The following is a 16,338-nucleotide window of genomic DNA, read 5'->3' as shown; positions in this document are numbered from 1 at the left end:
TCAATCCTGTGGTGATGGGGGGGGGGGAGAGAAGGTTGGTGATTGGTGGAACGGCCTGTTAATCCCGTGGCAGGTAGGGGGGGGGACGGAGGGCATGGTATATGATTGGTGGAGCGGCCTATCAATCCTGTGGTGATGGGGCGAGAAGGTTGGTGATTGGTGGAACGGCCTGTCAATCCCGTGCGTGGCTGGAGAGGTGAGTACATATATGATTGGTGGAGCGGCCTGTCAATCCCATGGCTTGTGGTGGGTGGGGGGCGGAGAGCAAGGTATATGATTGGTGGCGGAGGAGGAGAGTAGGTATATGATTGGTCTAACGGCCTGTCAATCCGGTGGCTGGGGGGGGGGGGGGCGGGGAGGGGATGCGGTATGTGATTGGTGGAGCGGCCCTGGGGGCGGGGGCAGCGGGTTTGGTTGTGTTCCCACAGGGGGAGGGGAGAGAGAGAGAGATAAAGTCAAGATGGCGGCGGCAGCGCGGAGCCTGTGCTGGGCGCTGGCCGCCCTGTGGGGCCTAGCGGCCGGGCAGCCCGAGGTGCGGGGGGCCCGGCTGGAGAGCGGCGGCGGCGGCGGCGGCGTGCACATGCGTGACGGGGTGATCCGAGCCCAGGCCGGGGCCCGCTTCGAGCTCCGGGTGTTCGGGCGGGAGCTGGAGCAGGCGGCTTGGCCTTGGCTGGGCTTCAGCAGCGGCCTGGCGTGCGACAACCGCAGCCTGGACAGCGGCTGGCTGCGGCCGGTTCCGGAGCCGGGGGCGGAGCCGGGGGCGGGCGTCGAGGCGGAGGGTTCGGTGTTGGTCAGCGTGCAGGCCGGCCGGGCCCTCGGCCTGTATTACCTGTGCGCCCGGGGAGCAGGGGGCGGCTGGACGGCGCCAGGCGGCTGGCGGACGCCGCTGGAGGTGGTGGTGGTGGTGAGGGGTGAAGAGGAGGAGGAGGCGGCGGCGGTGTGGGGCCAGGCCCTGCTGGCGGTGGCCCTGCTGGCCTGCTCGGCCCTCTTCAACCTGCTGCACCTCAGCGTCCTGTGGCTCGACCCGCTGGAGCTGCACATCATCCACCACTGCGGCTCGGAGAGGGAGAAGCGGCGGGCCAAGTCGCTGCAGCCCATCCGCAAGCGGGGCAACCTGGTGCTGTGCTCGCTGGTGCTGGGCAACGTCTTGGCCAACTCGGCCCTGGGCGTCCTCTTCTACCTGGCCTTCGATGCCATCCTGCCCGCCGTCCTGGTCTGCGCCACGCTGCTGTTCCTGCTCTGCGAGATCCTGCCCTACGCCGTGTGCTCGCGCTACGGCTTCGCCGTCGCCTCCAAGACCACCTGGCTGACCCGCCTCTTCATGGTCGCCGCCTTCCCCCTGGCCTTGCCCGTCGCCCTGTTCCTCGACCTGGCGCTGCGGCAGGACGTCAGCACCTGCTACGTCCGCGAGAAGATCCTCAACATGCTGCGGTCCAGCGACCCGTACCGCGAGTTTGTCAAGGAGGAGTTCAGCCGGGGGGCGTTGAGGACTAAAGTGGTGGAGGACATCATGACCACCCTGAAGGACTGCTTCATGCTCAGCGCGGGCGCCGTGCTGGATTTCAACACCATGTCCCAGATTATGCAGTGTGGCTACACCAGGATCCCAGTGTACGAAGAGGAGCGATCCAACATCGTAGATATAGTGTATGTGAAAGATCTGGCCATGGTGGACCCCGAGGACTGCACACCCTTGAACACCATCACCAAATTCTACAACCACCCTCTGCATTTTGTGTTTAACGACACGAAGTTGGACGCAGTCCTGGAAGAGTTTAAGAAAGGTGATTGTGTGTGTGTGTGTGCGTGCGGTTTAGAGGTGACAAAGAAACACTGTCCTGTTACAGGGGAGTACCTTCGCACAGCACTTTGAGCAAAGCCCTTGAAGATGTGAACTCGAGGTTGCCTGAAATGTTTCTGTCTCTCCACGACCTACATGTAGATTTTGACAAGTCACATCCATATCTCAAAGTGGTGTGCAGCTTTCTCAGCACGTGTCTCAATTTTATTCGCCCCAGCTTTTGCCTTCTCTGGTCCCCAGGTGCATCATTGCCCGATCTAAGGGGGCACCATGATTTATGTCGGCACTGGTCATCATTTAAGGGTTCGCAAATTTTTGGAGGTGTCAGGACAAAGCTGAGAAAGCATTTATATATAGAGGCATAGGATACAAAAGCAAGAAAGTTATGTTAAACCTTTTTGTAAATCCCCAACTACTGTGTTCAGTTCTGGGCACCACAATTTAGGAAGGATGTCAACACCTTAGAGAGGGTGCAGTGGAGATTAACCAGAATGGTACCAGGGACTGCGGTTATGTGGAGGGACTAGAGAAGCTGGGGTTGTTCTCCTTAGAGCACAGAGATTTAAGAGAGGAGTTGAAAATTGTATTGGGTTTTGATAGACTAATTAACGAAAATCCGTTCCTACTGGCAGCAGGGTCAATAATGAGAGGCCACAGATTGAAGGTGATTGGCAAAAGAACCAGAGACGACATGGGATGAATTCTTTTACACAGCGAGTTGTTATGATCTGGAACACACTGCCTGAAAGGGTGGTGGAAGCAGATTCAATAATAACTTTCAAAAAGGAATTGGATATATATATATACTGTATAATATATATCTGAAAAGGAAAAATTTGCATGGGTATGGGAAAAGAGCAGGGGAGTGGGACTAATTGGATAGCTCTATCAAAGAGCTGACACGATAGACTGAATGACTCCCATCTGTGCTGTAGGATTCTATGATTAGTAGTGGTTATTCTGGCGTTTGGCCCTAGCCAACAACCCATTCGCAACTGTTACTGTGCTGGGTTATTATCTGGCTTTAGTTTATATATAACAGGAGTTCCCAGCAGTAGGTACTTGATTCCATGACTCAATAGACTTGGTCATAGTTGATAATACAGTTGTGGCTTTCATCACTCATTGCCATAAATTACAGAATCCTGCTTCATCACTAGGGGCCAGGAACTTTCTGATGAATTAGCTTTCAATCTTTTAATCGTTACCTGAAATACCATACGTTGAATTCCACTTTCGGATTAATGCTCAACCACTCCCCTGGCTCAGTGAGTTAAATCAAAAAGGGATAAACTACAAATACACAGCAGGTCGGTGAGCAAATTTAAACTAAAGGCTGAGAGGTTAAACAGGCATTTTAGTAAGGTTGGAAAAATAGAAGAGCGGGGGAGGGGCGGTGGAAGATAATCAACAGATGCACCAATCGTCATGTTAAATGGCCTGCAAACTGCTTTGTGAAAACTGTTAGGTGACAAAAGTTCATCCGTGAGAAAAATCACTGGTTAGGCCTCAGCTGGATTATTTTGTCCAATTCTGGGCACCACACTTGAGGAAGGATGTCAAGGCCTTACAGAGGAGATTTACCAGGATGTAACCCGGGACGAGGGACTTCAATTTTGTGTCGAGACTGGATAGTTGGGTTTGTTCCTCTTCGAGCAGAAAAGGTTAAGGCGAGATTTAATGGAGGTGTTCAGAATCACGAGTGGTTTTGATAGAGTAAATAGAGAGTGACTGGTTCCAATGGCAGGCAGCTTCGGTGCCACTTGGATAGATTTAAGATAATTGGAAGATGAGGACTTTTTTTTTTACACTGAGTTATGATCTGGAATCATAGAATGGTTACAGCCCGTTGAATCTGTGCTGGCTCTCTGCAAGAGCACTTCAGCTAGTCCCACTCCCTCGCCCTTTCCCCGTAGCCCTGCAATCTTTTTCCTTCAGCTACTTATCCAATTCCCTTTTGAAAGCCATGATTCAATCTGCCTCCACCACCCTCTCGGACAGTGCTTTCCAGATCCTAACCACTCGCTGCTTAAAGTTTTTCTTCGGGTTCGCCTTTGGTTCTTCTGCCAATCACCTTAAATCTGTGACCTCTGGTTCTCAGCCCTTCTGCCAATGGGAACAGTTTCTCTCTATGTACTCTGTCCAGACCCCTCATGATTTTGAACACCTCGATCAAATCTCCTCTCAACCTTCTCTGCTCCAAGGAGAACAACCCCAGCTTCTCCAGTCTATCCACGTCACTGAAGTCCCTCATCCCTGGAACCATTCTCGTAAATCTTTTCTGCTCCCTCTCTAAGGCCGTCACATCCTTCCTAAAGTGTGGTGCCCAGAATTGGACACAATACTCCAGTTGAGGCTGAGCTAGTGTTTTATAAAGGTTCATAACTTCCTTGCTTTTGTACTCTTGTGCCTCTATTTATGAAGCCCAGGATCCTGTATGCTGCTTTAACAGCTTTCTCAACCTGCCCTACCACTTTCTCAACCTGCCCTACCGCCTTCAATGATTTGAGCACATATACCCCCAGGTCTCTCTGTTCATGAACCCCCTTTAGAATTGTACCCTTTAGTTTATATTGCCTCTCCTCGTTCTTCCGACTAAAATGTATCACTTTGCACTTTTCTGCGTTAAATTTCATCTGCCACGAGTCCACCCAGCGTATCATTGTCCTCCTGAAGTCTTCCTCACTCTCCTCCTCACTTCATTACACTTCCAAGTTTTGTGTTATCTGCAAATTTTGAAATTGTGCCCTGTACACCCAAGTCCAAGTCATTAATATATATCAGGAAAAGCAGTGTTCCGAGTACCGACCCCTGGGGAACACCACTGTATACTTTCTTCCAGTCTGAAAAACAACCGTTCACCACTACTCTCTGTTTCCTGTCACTGAGCCAATTCCGTATCCCAGCTGCCTCTGTCCCTTTTATTCCATGGGCTTTAACTTTGCTGGCAAGCCTATTGTGTGGCACTTTATCAAATGCCCTTTGGAAATCCATATATACCACATCAACCCTCTCTGTTACCTCATCAAAAAACTTAAAGTTAAACAAGATTTGCCTTCAACAAATCCATGCCGGCTTTCCTTAATTAATCTACCCTTGTACAAGTGATTTGTTAGTTTTGTCCCGGATTATCGTTTCTGAAAGCTTGCCCACTATCGAGGTTAAACTGGAATATGCTGTTTGAAAGGGTGATGGAAGCAGATATAGAATCGTAGAAATTTACAGCACGGAAGGAGGCCATTTCGGCCCATCATGTCCACGCCGGCCGACAAAGAGCTATCCAGTCTAATCCCAGTTTCCAGCTCTTGGTCCGTAGCCTTGTAGGTTACAGCACTTCAAGTGCATATCCAAGTACAGGTACTTTTTTTTAATGAGGTGAGGGTTTCTGCCTCTACCACCCTTTCAGGCAACAAGTTCCAGACCCCCACCACCCTCCTGGGTCAAAAAATTTCCCCTCAAATCCCCTCTCATCCACCTACCAATTACTTTAAATCTATGCTCCCTGGTTGTTGACCCCTCTCCTAAGGGAAATAGATCCTTCCTATCCACCATATCTAGGCCCCTCATAATTTTATACACCTCAATAAGGTCTCCCCTCAGCCTCCTCTGTTCCAAAGAAAACAGACCCAGCCTATCCAATCTTTCCGCATAGCTAAAATTCTCCAGTCCAGGCAACATCCTCGTAAATCTATAACAGTAACTTTCAGAAAGGAAATTGGATAAATACTTGAAAAGCAAAAACAATTTAAAAGGACGATGGGGAAAGAGATGGGAAGTGGGTCTAAATGGACAGCTCTTTCATGGAGCTGGCACAGGCACAATGGGCCGAATGGCCTCCACCTGGGCCTTAAGATTTTCTGATTCTATAAAGCTCATATAGAAAGGATAAAAGAATTGTGAAAGTATTAGTGAGAGCGATCTCTGGCTTTTTGTGCTAGTTTACTTTATCTCCGCTCAGGCGAACCAGGGGCCCCACAGCCTGCCTCAGTCAGGATTTGCATTCAATGGCTATCCATTGAGCCCTGCTGGCTGTAAATACACAGGAGAACAGAACTCTGGGCGCTGGCCCAGCCTTGGGTCCCCTGCCAGCTGTGGAGTGAAGGCTCTCGATCCTTGGCTCCGCACCCCAACACGCCGTCAAAGAAGGAGAGAGAACGTGGGCAGAAAAGCCAACTAAAGGAGTGTTGAACCCAGGTTAGCTCGTGTTACTTTGCTGCGACTTAACTCTGTTCAGTGATTATAACAGTTCTCCATCCCTGTCTTTGTTTATGTTTTGAGGCAAATCACATATGGCAATGGTCCAGAAGGTGAACAACGAGGGGGATGGTGACCCTTTCTACGAGGTGATGGGTTTAGTGACGCTCGGGGATGTTATTGAAGAAATCATCAAATCCGAAATTCTCGATGAGTCAGATAATTGTAAGTTTGAACGACGCATGTTGTTGTGTGATTGTTTTAAAATCAGGGGTCATTTCACTGATCCCACGCTCAACAGTATCGCAAAGTATTTACAGCACAGAAACTGGTGTTTATAGAATCATAGAAATTTACAGCATGAAAGGAGGCCATTTCGGCCCATCGTGTCCGCGCCGGCCGACCAAGAACTATCCAGCTTAATCCCACTTTCCAGCTCTTGGTCTGTAGCCCTGCAGGTTACGGCACTTTAAATGTACATCCAAGTATCTTTTAAATGTGGTGAGGGTTTCTGCCTCTAGCAGTGAGTTCCAGACCCCCACTACTCTGGGTGAAGACATTTTCCCTCAAATCCCCTCTTAAACCTCCCGCTAATTACTTTAAATCTATACCCCCTGGTTGTTGACCCCTCTGCCAAGGGAAACAGGTCCTTCCTATCCACGCCATCCAGGCCCCTCATCATTTTATACACCTCAATCAGGTCTCCCCACGGCCTCCTCTGTTCCAAAGAAAACAAACCCAGCATCTCCAATCTTTCCTCATAGCCAAAATTCTCCAGTCCAGGCAACGTTCTTGTAAATCTCCTCTGCAGCCTTTCTAGTGCAGTCACATCCTGTAATGTGCTGACCAGAATAGCACCCAGTACTCCACACGGGCAATTTTCCGTCTTTATTTTTTTTCTTCCGGTGCGTAGGCCGCGTGGCCCATTCAAATGTTCGTACATGTGCAGCTTTTCTCCTGTAAAAGCCAGTGCGCGGGACCTCCCGAGCGCTAGGTGGCTGCGTAGCTTAACGGGAACATTGCACACAAGCCTCATTCCACCCCTTTTCATCCAATCCCACCAGTATATCACACACACAAAAGCGAAATACTGCGGATGCTGGAATCTGAAATTAAAAACACAAAATGCTGGAAATCTCAGCGGGTCAGGCTGCATCTGTGGAGAGAAACAGAGTTAACGTTTCAGGTCGATGACCCTTCGTCAGAACTGGCAAAAGTTAGAGATGTAACAGATTCTTAAGGAAGTGCAAAGGGCCCTGAGAGGGGGAGGGGAGAAAAGAACAAAAGGGAAGGTCTGTGATAGGGTGGAAGACAAGAGAGACAAAAGGGATGATGGGCCTAATTGAGATGGTAATGGCACAAGTTCAGAAACAAAAGATGAGTCTCATCATCGTAGGCAGTCCCTCGGAATCGAGGAGGACTTGCTTCCACTTTTAACATGAGTCCTTAGGTGGCTGAACAGTCCGACACGGGAACCACAGTCCCTGTCATAGGTGGGACAGACAGTTGTTGAGGGAAGGGATGGGTGGGACTGGTTTGCCGCACGCTCTTTCCACTGCCTGCACTTGGTTTCTGCATGCTCTCGGCGACGAGACTCGAGGTGCTCAGCGCCCTCCCGAATGCACTTCCTCCACTTAGGGTGTTCTTTGACCAGGGACTCCCAGGTGTCGGTGGGGATGTTGCACTTTATCAGGGAGGCTTTGAGGGTGTCCTTGTGACGTTTCCTCTGCCCACCTTTGGGCTTGTTTGCCATGAAGGAATTCCGTGTAGAGAACTTGCTTTGGGAGTCTCGTGTGTGGCATGCGGACGATGTGGCCTGCCCAGCGGAGCTGATCGAGTGTGGTCAGTGCTTCCATGATGGGGCGGAATAGCGGAATAATTACCAGCTGCCATGGGAAATATCTGGCTATTCGTTTTTCCTCTTGCATTTATCTAGCTTCCCCTTGAATCCATCGATACCATTCACCTCAACCACTCCCTGTGGTAGCGAGTTCCACATTCTCACCGCTCTCTGGTGAGTTTCTCTTGAATTCCTTAATGGAATTTTTAGTGATCATTTATTTATGGCCCCCAGTCCTCGCCCGCAAGTGGAAACATCTTCTCTACCTCTATCCTTTCAAAATCTTAAAGACCTCCTTATCAAATCATCCCTCAGTCTTCTCTCTCTTCTAGAGAACAGAGCCCCAGCCTGTCCAATCTTTGCTGGTAGATGTAACCTCTCAGCTCTTGTGTCACTCCAGTAAATCTTTTTTGCACCGTCTCCAGTGCTTCTATGTACTTTTTAATAATATGGAGACCAGAACTATGCACAATACTCCCAAGTGTGGTCTAGCCACGGTTCTGCACAAGTTTAGCATAATCTAAGCCTGAGGCAGAGATACAGCTGCAATGCTGTGGTACTGATTCATCATTCCAGACAGGAGCAGTGAATTCACACTAGTAACTTCATGATGAAAGTGAAATTCAAAAAAAAAGTTTTACAATATTCATTCTTGGGAGCTGAGCATTGCTGGCAAGGCCAGCGTTTATTGCCCATCCCTAGTCGTCCTTGAGTGGGTAGTGGTGAGCCGCCAAGGATATTTCGCCTGGCTGGGGAGTCTAGAACGAGGGGTCACCGTCTCCAAATAAGGGGTCGCCATTTTGGACTGAGATGAGAGATTTCTTTATTCAATGGGTTGTAAATCTTTGGAATTCTCTACCCCAGAGAGTTGTGGATGGATGCTCAGTCGTTGAGTATATTCAAGACAGGCCAATAAATTTTTGTATACTAAGAGAATTAAGGGATATGGGGATAGTGCAGGAAGGTGGCGCTGAACTAGAAGATCAGCCATAATCTTACTGAATGGTGGAGCAGGCTCGAATGGCCTACTCCTGCTCCTATTTCTTATAGAAACATAGAAACATAGAAAATAGGTGCAGGAGCAGGCCATTCAGCCCTTCTAGCCTGCACTGCCATTCAATGAGTTCATGGCTGAACATGAAACTTCAGTACCCCCTTCCTGCTTTCTCGCCATACCCCTTGATACCCTGAGTAGTAAGGACTTCATCTAACTCCCTTTTGAATATATTTAGTGAATTGGCCCCAACCACTTTCTGTGGCAGAGAATTCCACAGGTTCACCACTCTTTGGGTGAAGAAGTCTCTCCTCATCTCGGTCCTAAATGGCTTACCCCTTATCCTTAGACTGTGACCCCTGGTTCTGGACTTCCCCAACATTGGGAACATTCTTCCTGCATCGAACCTGTCTAAACCCGTCAGAATTTTAAACGTTTCTATGAGGTCCCCTCTCATTCTTCTGAACTCCAGTGAATACAAGCCCAGTTGATCCAGTCTTTCTTGATAGGTCAGTCCCACCATCCTGGGAATCAGTCTGGTGAATCTTTGCTGCACTCCCTCAATAGCAAGAATGTCCTTCCTCAAGTTAGGAGACCAAAACTGTACACAATACTCCAGGTGTGGCCTCACCAAGGCCCTGTACAACTGTAGCAACACCTCCCTGCCCCTGTACTCAAATCACCTCGCTATGAAGGCCAACATACCATTTGCTTTCTTAACCGCCTGCTGTACCTGCATGCCAACCTTCAATGACTGATGTACCATGACACCCAGGACTCGTTGCACCTTCCCTTTTCCTAATCTGTCACCATTCAGATAATAGTCTGTCTCTCTGTTTTTACCACCAAAGTGGATAACCTCACATTTATCCACATTATACTTCATCTGCCATGCATTTGCCCACTCACCTAACCTATCCAAGTCACTCTGCAGCCTCATAGCATCCTCCTCGCAGCTCACACCCAACTTAGTGTCGTCCGCAAATTTGGAGATACTACATTTAATCCCCTTGCGGTACCCCACTAGTCACTGCCTGCCATTCTGAAAAGTACCCATTTACTCCTACTCTATGCTTCATGTCTTGAACCACTGCAGTCCGTGTGGTGAAGCTGCTTTCACAGTGCTGTTACGTACGAAGTTGTTGGGAGGGGGAGGGGGAGGGGGAGGGCGGGAGTGGAGGAGGTGCGGGAGTGGTGGTGAGGGGGGGGGCAGGAGGGTGGGAGTGGTGTGGGGAGGGTGGGAGTAGTGGGGAAGGGGGGGTGGTGGTGTCTGGCATGATTCAGGAGCGAGGGGACTAAAGAGGCAGAGGATTTGCTGAGAATTGGAAGTGGTTTAAAGAATCTCAAGTTGATTATTTTTTTTGTTCGGTTCCTTCCACAGCAGAGATCAAGGTGAAGAGAAAGCCAGTTCCGATCGGCACTCCTATTGAGCGCAAGAAGGAAGACCTCTCTTTTTTTAAGATGCCTGACATCGACCTAAAGGTCAAGATTTCACCCCAGCTTTTATTAGCAGCTCAGCGCTTCTTATCCAGAGGTAGGGAGGCAGTTACCTCTGGTGGGTGGGGTTGTGGGGTAGGGGGAGTGGATTGGTGTCTGGGGCCCCAAAATAATGTGCAGGGTTTATTGAAAACTGAGGGAGCAAAGAGTGGATGAGCCGTGGGTTTGAAGGGCAAAGTGAGCTGCCAGGCTCGTGCTTTACTTTTGGTAAAGGGGTCAGGACTGCGATGTGGATTCCAGTACAGTGCACCGCTAGCTGTGAGACTCCACATTGAGAAACGGCCAGCACTACAGCTCTGGACTGTGACCGTCCAAACGCAGGACTATGTGTGGGGAGAGCACTGTGAGCTGGGGCGGAGTACTGGTGGGGACAGAGTCGTCACGGAGGGTGGCATCAGTTGGAGGAGATGAATTGAGGGCATCCCCCCTCAATTGAGACCTAGGAAGTGTATCACACGACATTAAGGATTGTGCGATTCCACCCTCACTATAATATATCGATACAAACGTACTGAATAAAGAAAATACAGCGGCAAGCAGTTATTGTCCAACTTATAGACCAGTGTGGTTTGGGATGAAAATACTAACATGAGTGACAGGTTATTTGATGCCGCAGAAATCAACTCGGGCAGAAATAGTCTAAAGTCTGCTGTTGCTTGTCCATGTGTGGTTCTGAAATCCGGGGGTGGGGTGGGGTGGGGTGGGGTGGGGTGGGGGGGAGGAATTGCCCAGCTCCAAGGATCCCAGCGTCTTGCTATATTAATCTACGAGCCACTCGGTAGCTAGTCGCCCGTGTACAGCGGATAAACCTGTTGATTTTGAAATTGCCGCTATAATGACCGCAGGTTGTCTTTACAGAGGTGGAGCTGTTCAGCCCCTCGCGGGTCTCTGAGAGAGTTCTTCTGCACCTGCTCAAACACCCCAGTGTCAACCAGGAGGTGAAGTTTGATGAAAATGACAAACTGTCTCCCGAGCACTACCTGTACCAGCGGAATCAGCCAGTCGACTACTTCATCCTGGTGCTGCAGGTGGGTGCAGTTCCTGCTGCCCATAGGAACAGAGATTCCTGCCATTTTGCTTTCACTTGGTGTAATGCCCCTCACCCCAGTCGTCGTCCCCCCCCCCCCCCCCCCCTCTTCCTTTGCTAAAGGCACTGACTTGCTCCACCTGTTATCCAACTGGGTGGCATTTGGAATTTTACAGTGGGCCTCAGCCTCTACCAGACAGGCAAAAGCCAGCCGGGTTTCCGTCCCAGTTTGTTATTGAGTGGCTCCTGCTGAAAAGTAGAGACATGGCCACCTCATGAGCACTGTCCACGGTGTGAAATAGCTGTCCGGCACTCTGTGCCTCAGCACAGGCACGGATAGTGCTGGTCACGTGTCTCTGAGCACAGTTAGGAAGAAGATGTGATGGACACCAAGTATGGGGATGGGGGGAATGATGGGAGAGGCTAGAGTGGGGACTTAAAGACACATGACGAGGAGGCTCTTGGAAGAAGGGTGACATGTGGCAATGTTCAGAGAACTGGGAGTGAGTTCCAGAGGGGAACCTGAATGAGTGGTTGATCAGAGGCAGTGAGAACATAACATAAGAAATAGGTGCAGGAGTAGGCCATTTGGCCCCTCGAGTCTAAGTATATCCTTCCTTAAATAGAGACCAAAACTGTACGCCATACTCCAGGTGTGGTCTTACCAACGCCCTATACAGTTGTAGCAGGACTTCCCTACTTATATACTCTAACCCCCTTGCAAAATTCCATTTGCCTTCCTAATTACTTGCTGCATGCTAACTTTTTGTGTTTCATTGCAAGGACTTCCAGGTCCCTCTGTGTAGCAGCATTTTGTAATCTCCATTTAAATAATAACTTTTTTATTTTCCCAACCAAAGTGGATGACTTCACATTTTCCCACATTATACTCCATCTGCCAAATGAGGGGTAGGGAGAAGCTGGTATTGAAGGAACGGAGGTTGTAAGGAGCGAGGAGGTGTCGGGTGTTAGAGGAGCAGCGGGTGGAAAGGGTGAGGGGAAGGTGGTGACCGAGGAGCAGAGGGAACATAAGGCAGAAGGAGATCAGTATGGTGAGGCCATGATTTATAAAATAAAAATGCTGGTGTTGGTCCACTGGATCAGTGGAGCCCGGCGAGATGGGGAACAGGAGTTCTGATACCTGGCAGGACTGAGGACTCCAGCTGCGGCATTTTGGATGAGTGGCAGCTTGTGCAAGTTATTATTTAAATGGAGATGACAAAATGCTGCGATACAGAGGGGCCCTTGTACATGAAACACAAAAAGTTAACATGCAGGTACACAAGAGATTAATGTGCAAAGTTAAAGCACGTGGGATCAGGGGTAGTATGCTGACGTGGATTGAGAACTGGTTGTCAGACAGGAAGCAAAGAGTAGGAGTAAATGGGGACTTTTCAGAATGGCAGGCGGTGACTAGTGGGGTACCGCAAGGTTCTGTGCTGGGGCCCCAGCTGTTTACATTGTACATTAATGATTTAGACGAGGGGATTAAATGTAGTATCTCCAAATTTGCGGATGACACTAAGTTAGGTGGCAGTGTGAGCTGCGAGGAGGATGCTGTGAGGCTGCAGAGTGACTTGGATAGGTTAGGTGAGTGGGCAAATGCATGGCAGATGAAGTATAATGTGGATAAATGTGAGGCTATGCACTTTGGTGGTAAAAACAGTGACAGACTATTATCTGAATGGTGACAGATTAGGAAAAGGGGAGGTGCAACGAGACCTGGGTGTCATGGTACATCAGTCATTGAAGGTTGGCATGCAGGTGCAGCAGGCGGTTAAGAAAGCAAATGGTATGTTGGCCTTCATAGCGAGGGTATTTGAGTACAGGGGCAGGGAGGTGTTGCCACAGTTGTACAGGGCCTTGGTGAGGCCACACCTGGAGTATTGTGTACAGTTTTGGTCTCCTAACTTGGGGAAGGACATTCTTGCTATTGAGGGAGTGCAGCGAAGGTTCACCAGACTGATTCCCAGGATGGCGGGACTGACATATCAAGAAAGACTGGATCAACTGGGCTTGTATTCACTGGAGTTCAGAAGAATGAGAGGGGATCTCATAGAAACATTTAAAATTCCGACGGGTTTAGACAGGTTCGATGCAGGAAGAATGTTCCCAATGTTGGGGAAGTCCAGAACCAGGGGTCACAGTCTTAAGGATAAGGGGTAAGCCATTTAGGACCGAGATGAGGAGGAACTTCTTCACCCAGAGAGTGGTGAACCTGTGGAATTCTCTACCACAGAAAGTTGTTGAGGCCAATTCACTAAATATATTCAAAAAAGAGTTAGATGTAGTCCTTACTACTAAGGGGATCAAGTGGTATGGTGAGAAAGCAGGAATGGGGTACTGAAGTTGCATGTTCAGCCATGAACTCATTGAATGGTGGTGCAGGCTCGAAGGGCCGAATGGCCTCCTCCTGCACCTATTTTCTATGTTTCTATGTATGGGGATATTTGCGATGTCACTGCCATAAGGAGGTGCTTCCCCACCTACTTCCTGTAGTGATGCAACCACTCTCTTCCACTCCAGAAACTTGAGCACAAAAATCTAGGCTGGCAATCCTCTGCAGTACTGAGGGAGTGCTGCACTGTTGGAGGTGCCGTCTTTCAGATAAGACGTTTAACTTGCACCCTCATAGAAGAATGAGAGGGGATCTCATAGAAACATATAAAATTCTGACGGGACTGGACAGGTTAGATGCAGGAAGAATGCTCTCAATGTTGGGGAAGTCCAGAACCAGGGTTCACAGTCTAAGGATAAGGGGTAAGCCATTTAGGACCGAGATGAGGAGAAACTTCTTCACCCAGAGAGTGGTGAACCTGTGGCCTTCTCTACCACAGAAAGTTGTTGAGTCCAGTTCGTTAGATATATTCAAAAGGGAGTTAGATGGCTTACAGCTAAAGGGTATGAAGAGAACGCAGGAATGGGGTACTGAAGTTGCATGATCAGCCGTGAACTCATTGAATGGTGGTGCAGGCTCGAAGGGCCCAATGGTCTGCTCCTGCAGCTATTTTCTATGTTTCTATGTTTTAAGTGGGCATAAAAGATTCCATGGCACTATTTCGAAGCAGAGAAGGGGATTTCTCCCTGGTGTCCTGGCCAATATTTATCCTTCGAACAACAAAATTTAAAAAAAAAAACATTATCTGGTCATTATCACATTGCTGTTTGTGGGAACTTACTGTATGCAAATTGACTGCCACATTACAACTGACTACATTTCAAAATCATCATCATAGGCAGTCCCTCGGAATCGAGGAAGACTTGCTTCCACTCTTAACACAAGTTCTTTGGTGGCTGAACAGTCCCATACGAGAACCACAGTCCCTGTCACAGGTGGGACAGACAGTCGTTGAGGGAAAGGGAGGGTGGGACAGGTTTGCCACACGCTCCTTCCGCTGCCTGTACTTGATTTCTGCATGCTCTCGGCGACGAGACTTTCAAAATAGTACTTAATTGACAGTAAAGTGTTATGGGATGGCCTGAGGTTGTGAAAAGCACTATATAAATGCAAGTTATTTTCCTACAAGTGTATGGGGTTTCGAAGGCTTTAAATACACAGCTTATCACCCATGGCTCAGAGCATGGCTGTTCTGAGCCACTTGGGACACCAGTATTGCAGTGATATTAGCAATCTTCAAACTTGATCTTCATTTATTAACAATTTTAAACAATGATTATATCCTTTTGTTGTTCGAATGTGATCCATGCATGTAACTTTATTGATGCTGTGCCATATTCCGGAAAGTATTGTTGCAGTGATACCGTAATGAATAACTGTGTGTTATAAACAGGGACGCGTGGAGGTGGAGATCGGGAAGGAGGGTCTGAAGTTTGAAAATGGAGCCTTCACTTACTACGGTGTCTCCGCACTGACTGCCCCATCCTCTGGTAGGACTGCATCGTCTGCTTATTTCTGCTCCTTGTTCGCACTCTTGTGCTAACTTTATTAGTGTTTTACAGACTTAAACATCCAAGTATAAGAATCTTTATAGTTCCTTTGAGTTGGGGAGTGCGGAAAAACAAGCACGTTTAGTGAAAATTTTATATCTGAAAATTAAAACCTTTGAAATCAATGGTTCCTAGTGTCACGAGTTGAGGCAGTCTCAGTCCAGTCCTGAGTAAGTACAGACCACAAAAACCACCCGACTTTGATACAGAAATGACGCTCAGAGGCTGGTGTTCGGATCGGGATTTCGCACTGGTGTGGTACTGTTCTCAAATTGGGCTGGAGACATGAGTCCCGACTGATGTCTCAAAGCCTTCCCTGTTGGCTGCGTGTGAAATGAGTATGTTTCAGTTCCAACCCAGTTCCCAGTTGCAATGCATAAAACCGCTCGTAATCTTGCATTAATTAACGCGAAAGTAGCTAAACCTATTCCAATGCCACAGGATGTTTGAACTAGGAAAGTGTATGTTCTGAGGTTGGGGCACTTTATAAGACTCTGTATCCAACCTGTGCTGTACCTGCCCTGGGAGTGCTTGATGGGGACAGTGTACTGGGAGCTTTACTCTGTATCCAACCTGTGCTGTACCTGCCCTGGGAGTGTTTGATGGGACGGTGTAGAGGGAGCTTTATTCTGTATCTAACCCTGGACTGTACCTCCCCTGGGAGTGTTTGATGGTACAGTGTAGAGAAATGGCATGATGGAGCAAGCTCGATGAATTATAATCTCCTGTTCCTGTGTCTTTAAAGCTCATTCTCCTGGCAAATGATTGTGTTTTACTCTGCCGTTTGCCCCGCCGGTCCCGTGACATTTTCTCTCCCTGCAGATGTAATGCTGTGACGAGGATTTCAGCACAGAGTAACCCTGGGTGTGTGACATTTTCACACCGTCCACTTGAACTACCACTTAAACCCAGCAGTGTAATTCTAGACTGTGCCCTCTCAAACTTGGGCTGTGTGTGTGTGGGGAGAGCGCTGGGAACTGGCCAACACTGCTGGGGGCAGTGCTGTCACTGGGGGTGGGAGTAGTGCGAGTAATTTG

General features: G+C 48.8%; 1 protein-coding gene across 5 annotated transcripts in view; it reads left to right on the top strand.

Moving 5' to 3' along the window:
* The first annotated feature begins 460 nt into the window (after positions 1-460).
* Positions 461-16,338, top strand: part of LOC139235102 (metal transporter CNNM3-like) — a 63,076-nt gene continuing 47,198 nt past the window's right edge. For all 5 annotated transcript variants that reach the window (XR_011588417.1, XR_011588416.1, XR_011588415.1 and 2 more), the window contains exons 1-5: positions 461-1,784; positions 6,080-6,220; positions 10,211-10,363; positions 11,185-11,354; positions 15,145-15,241. Coding sequence is in view for 1 of the 5 variants with exons in the window: in XM_070866263.1 (XP_070722364.1) it covers positions 461-1,784; positions 6,080-6,220; positions 10,211-10,363; positions 11,185-11,354; positions 15,145-15,241 (1,885 nt within the window). In the remaining 4 variants the exon portion in view is untranslated. The remainder of the gene's footprint in view (positions 1,785-6,079; positions 6,221-10,210; positions 10,364-11,184; positions 11,355-15,144; positions 15,242-16,338) is intronic.

The sequence above is a fragment of the Pristiophorus japonicus genome, chromosome 22, assembly GCF_044704955.1.
Source record: "Pristiophorus japonicus isolate sPriJap1 chromosome 22, sPriJap1.hap1, whole genome shotgun sequence".
In the NCBI taxonomy this organism is placed as follows: domain Eukaryota; kingdom Metazoa; phylum Chordata; class Chondrichthyes; family Pristiophoridae; genus Pristiophorus; species Pristiophorus japonicus.
The sequence above is the reverse complement of the archived record's forward strand: the minus strand, read 5'-3'. Positions and strand labels throughout refer to the sequence as shown.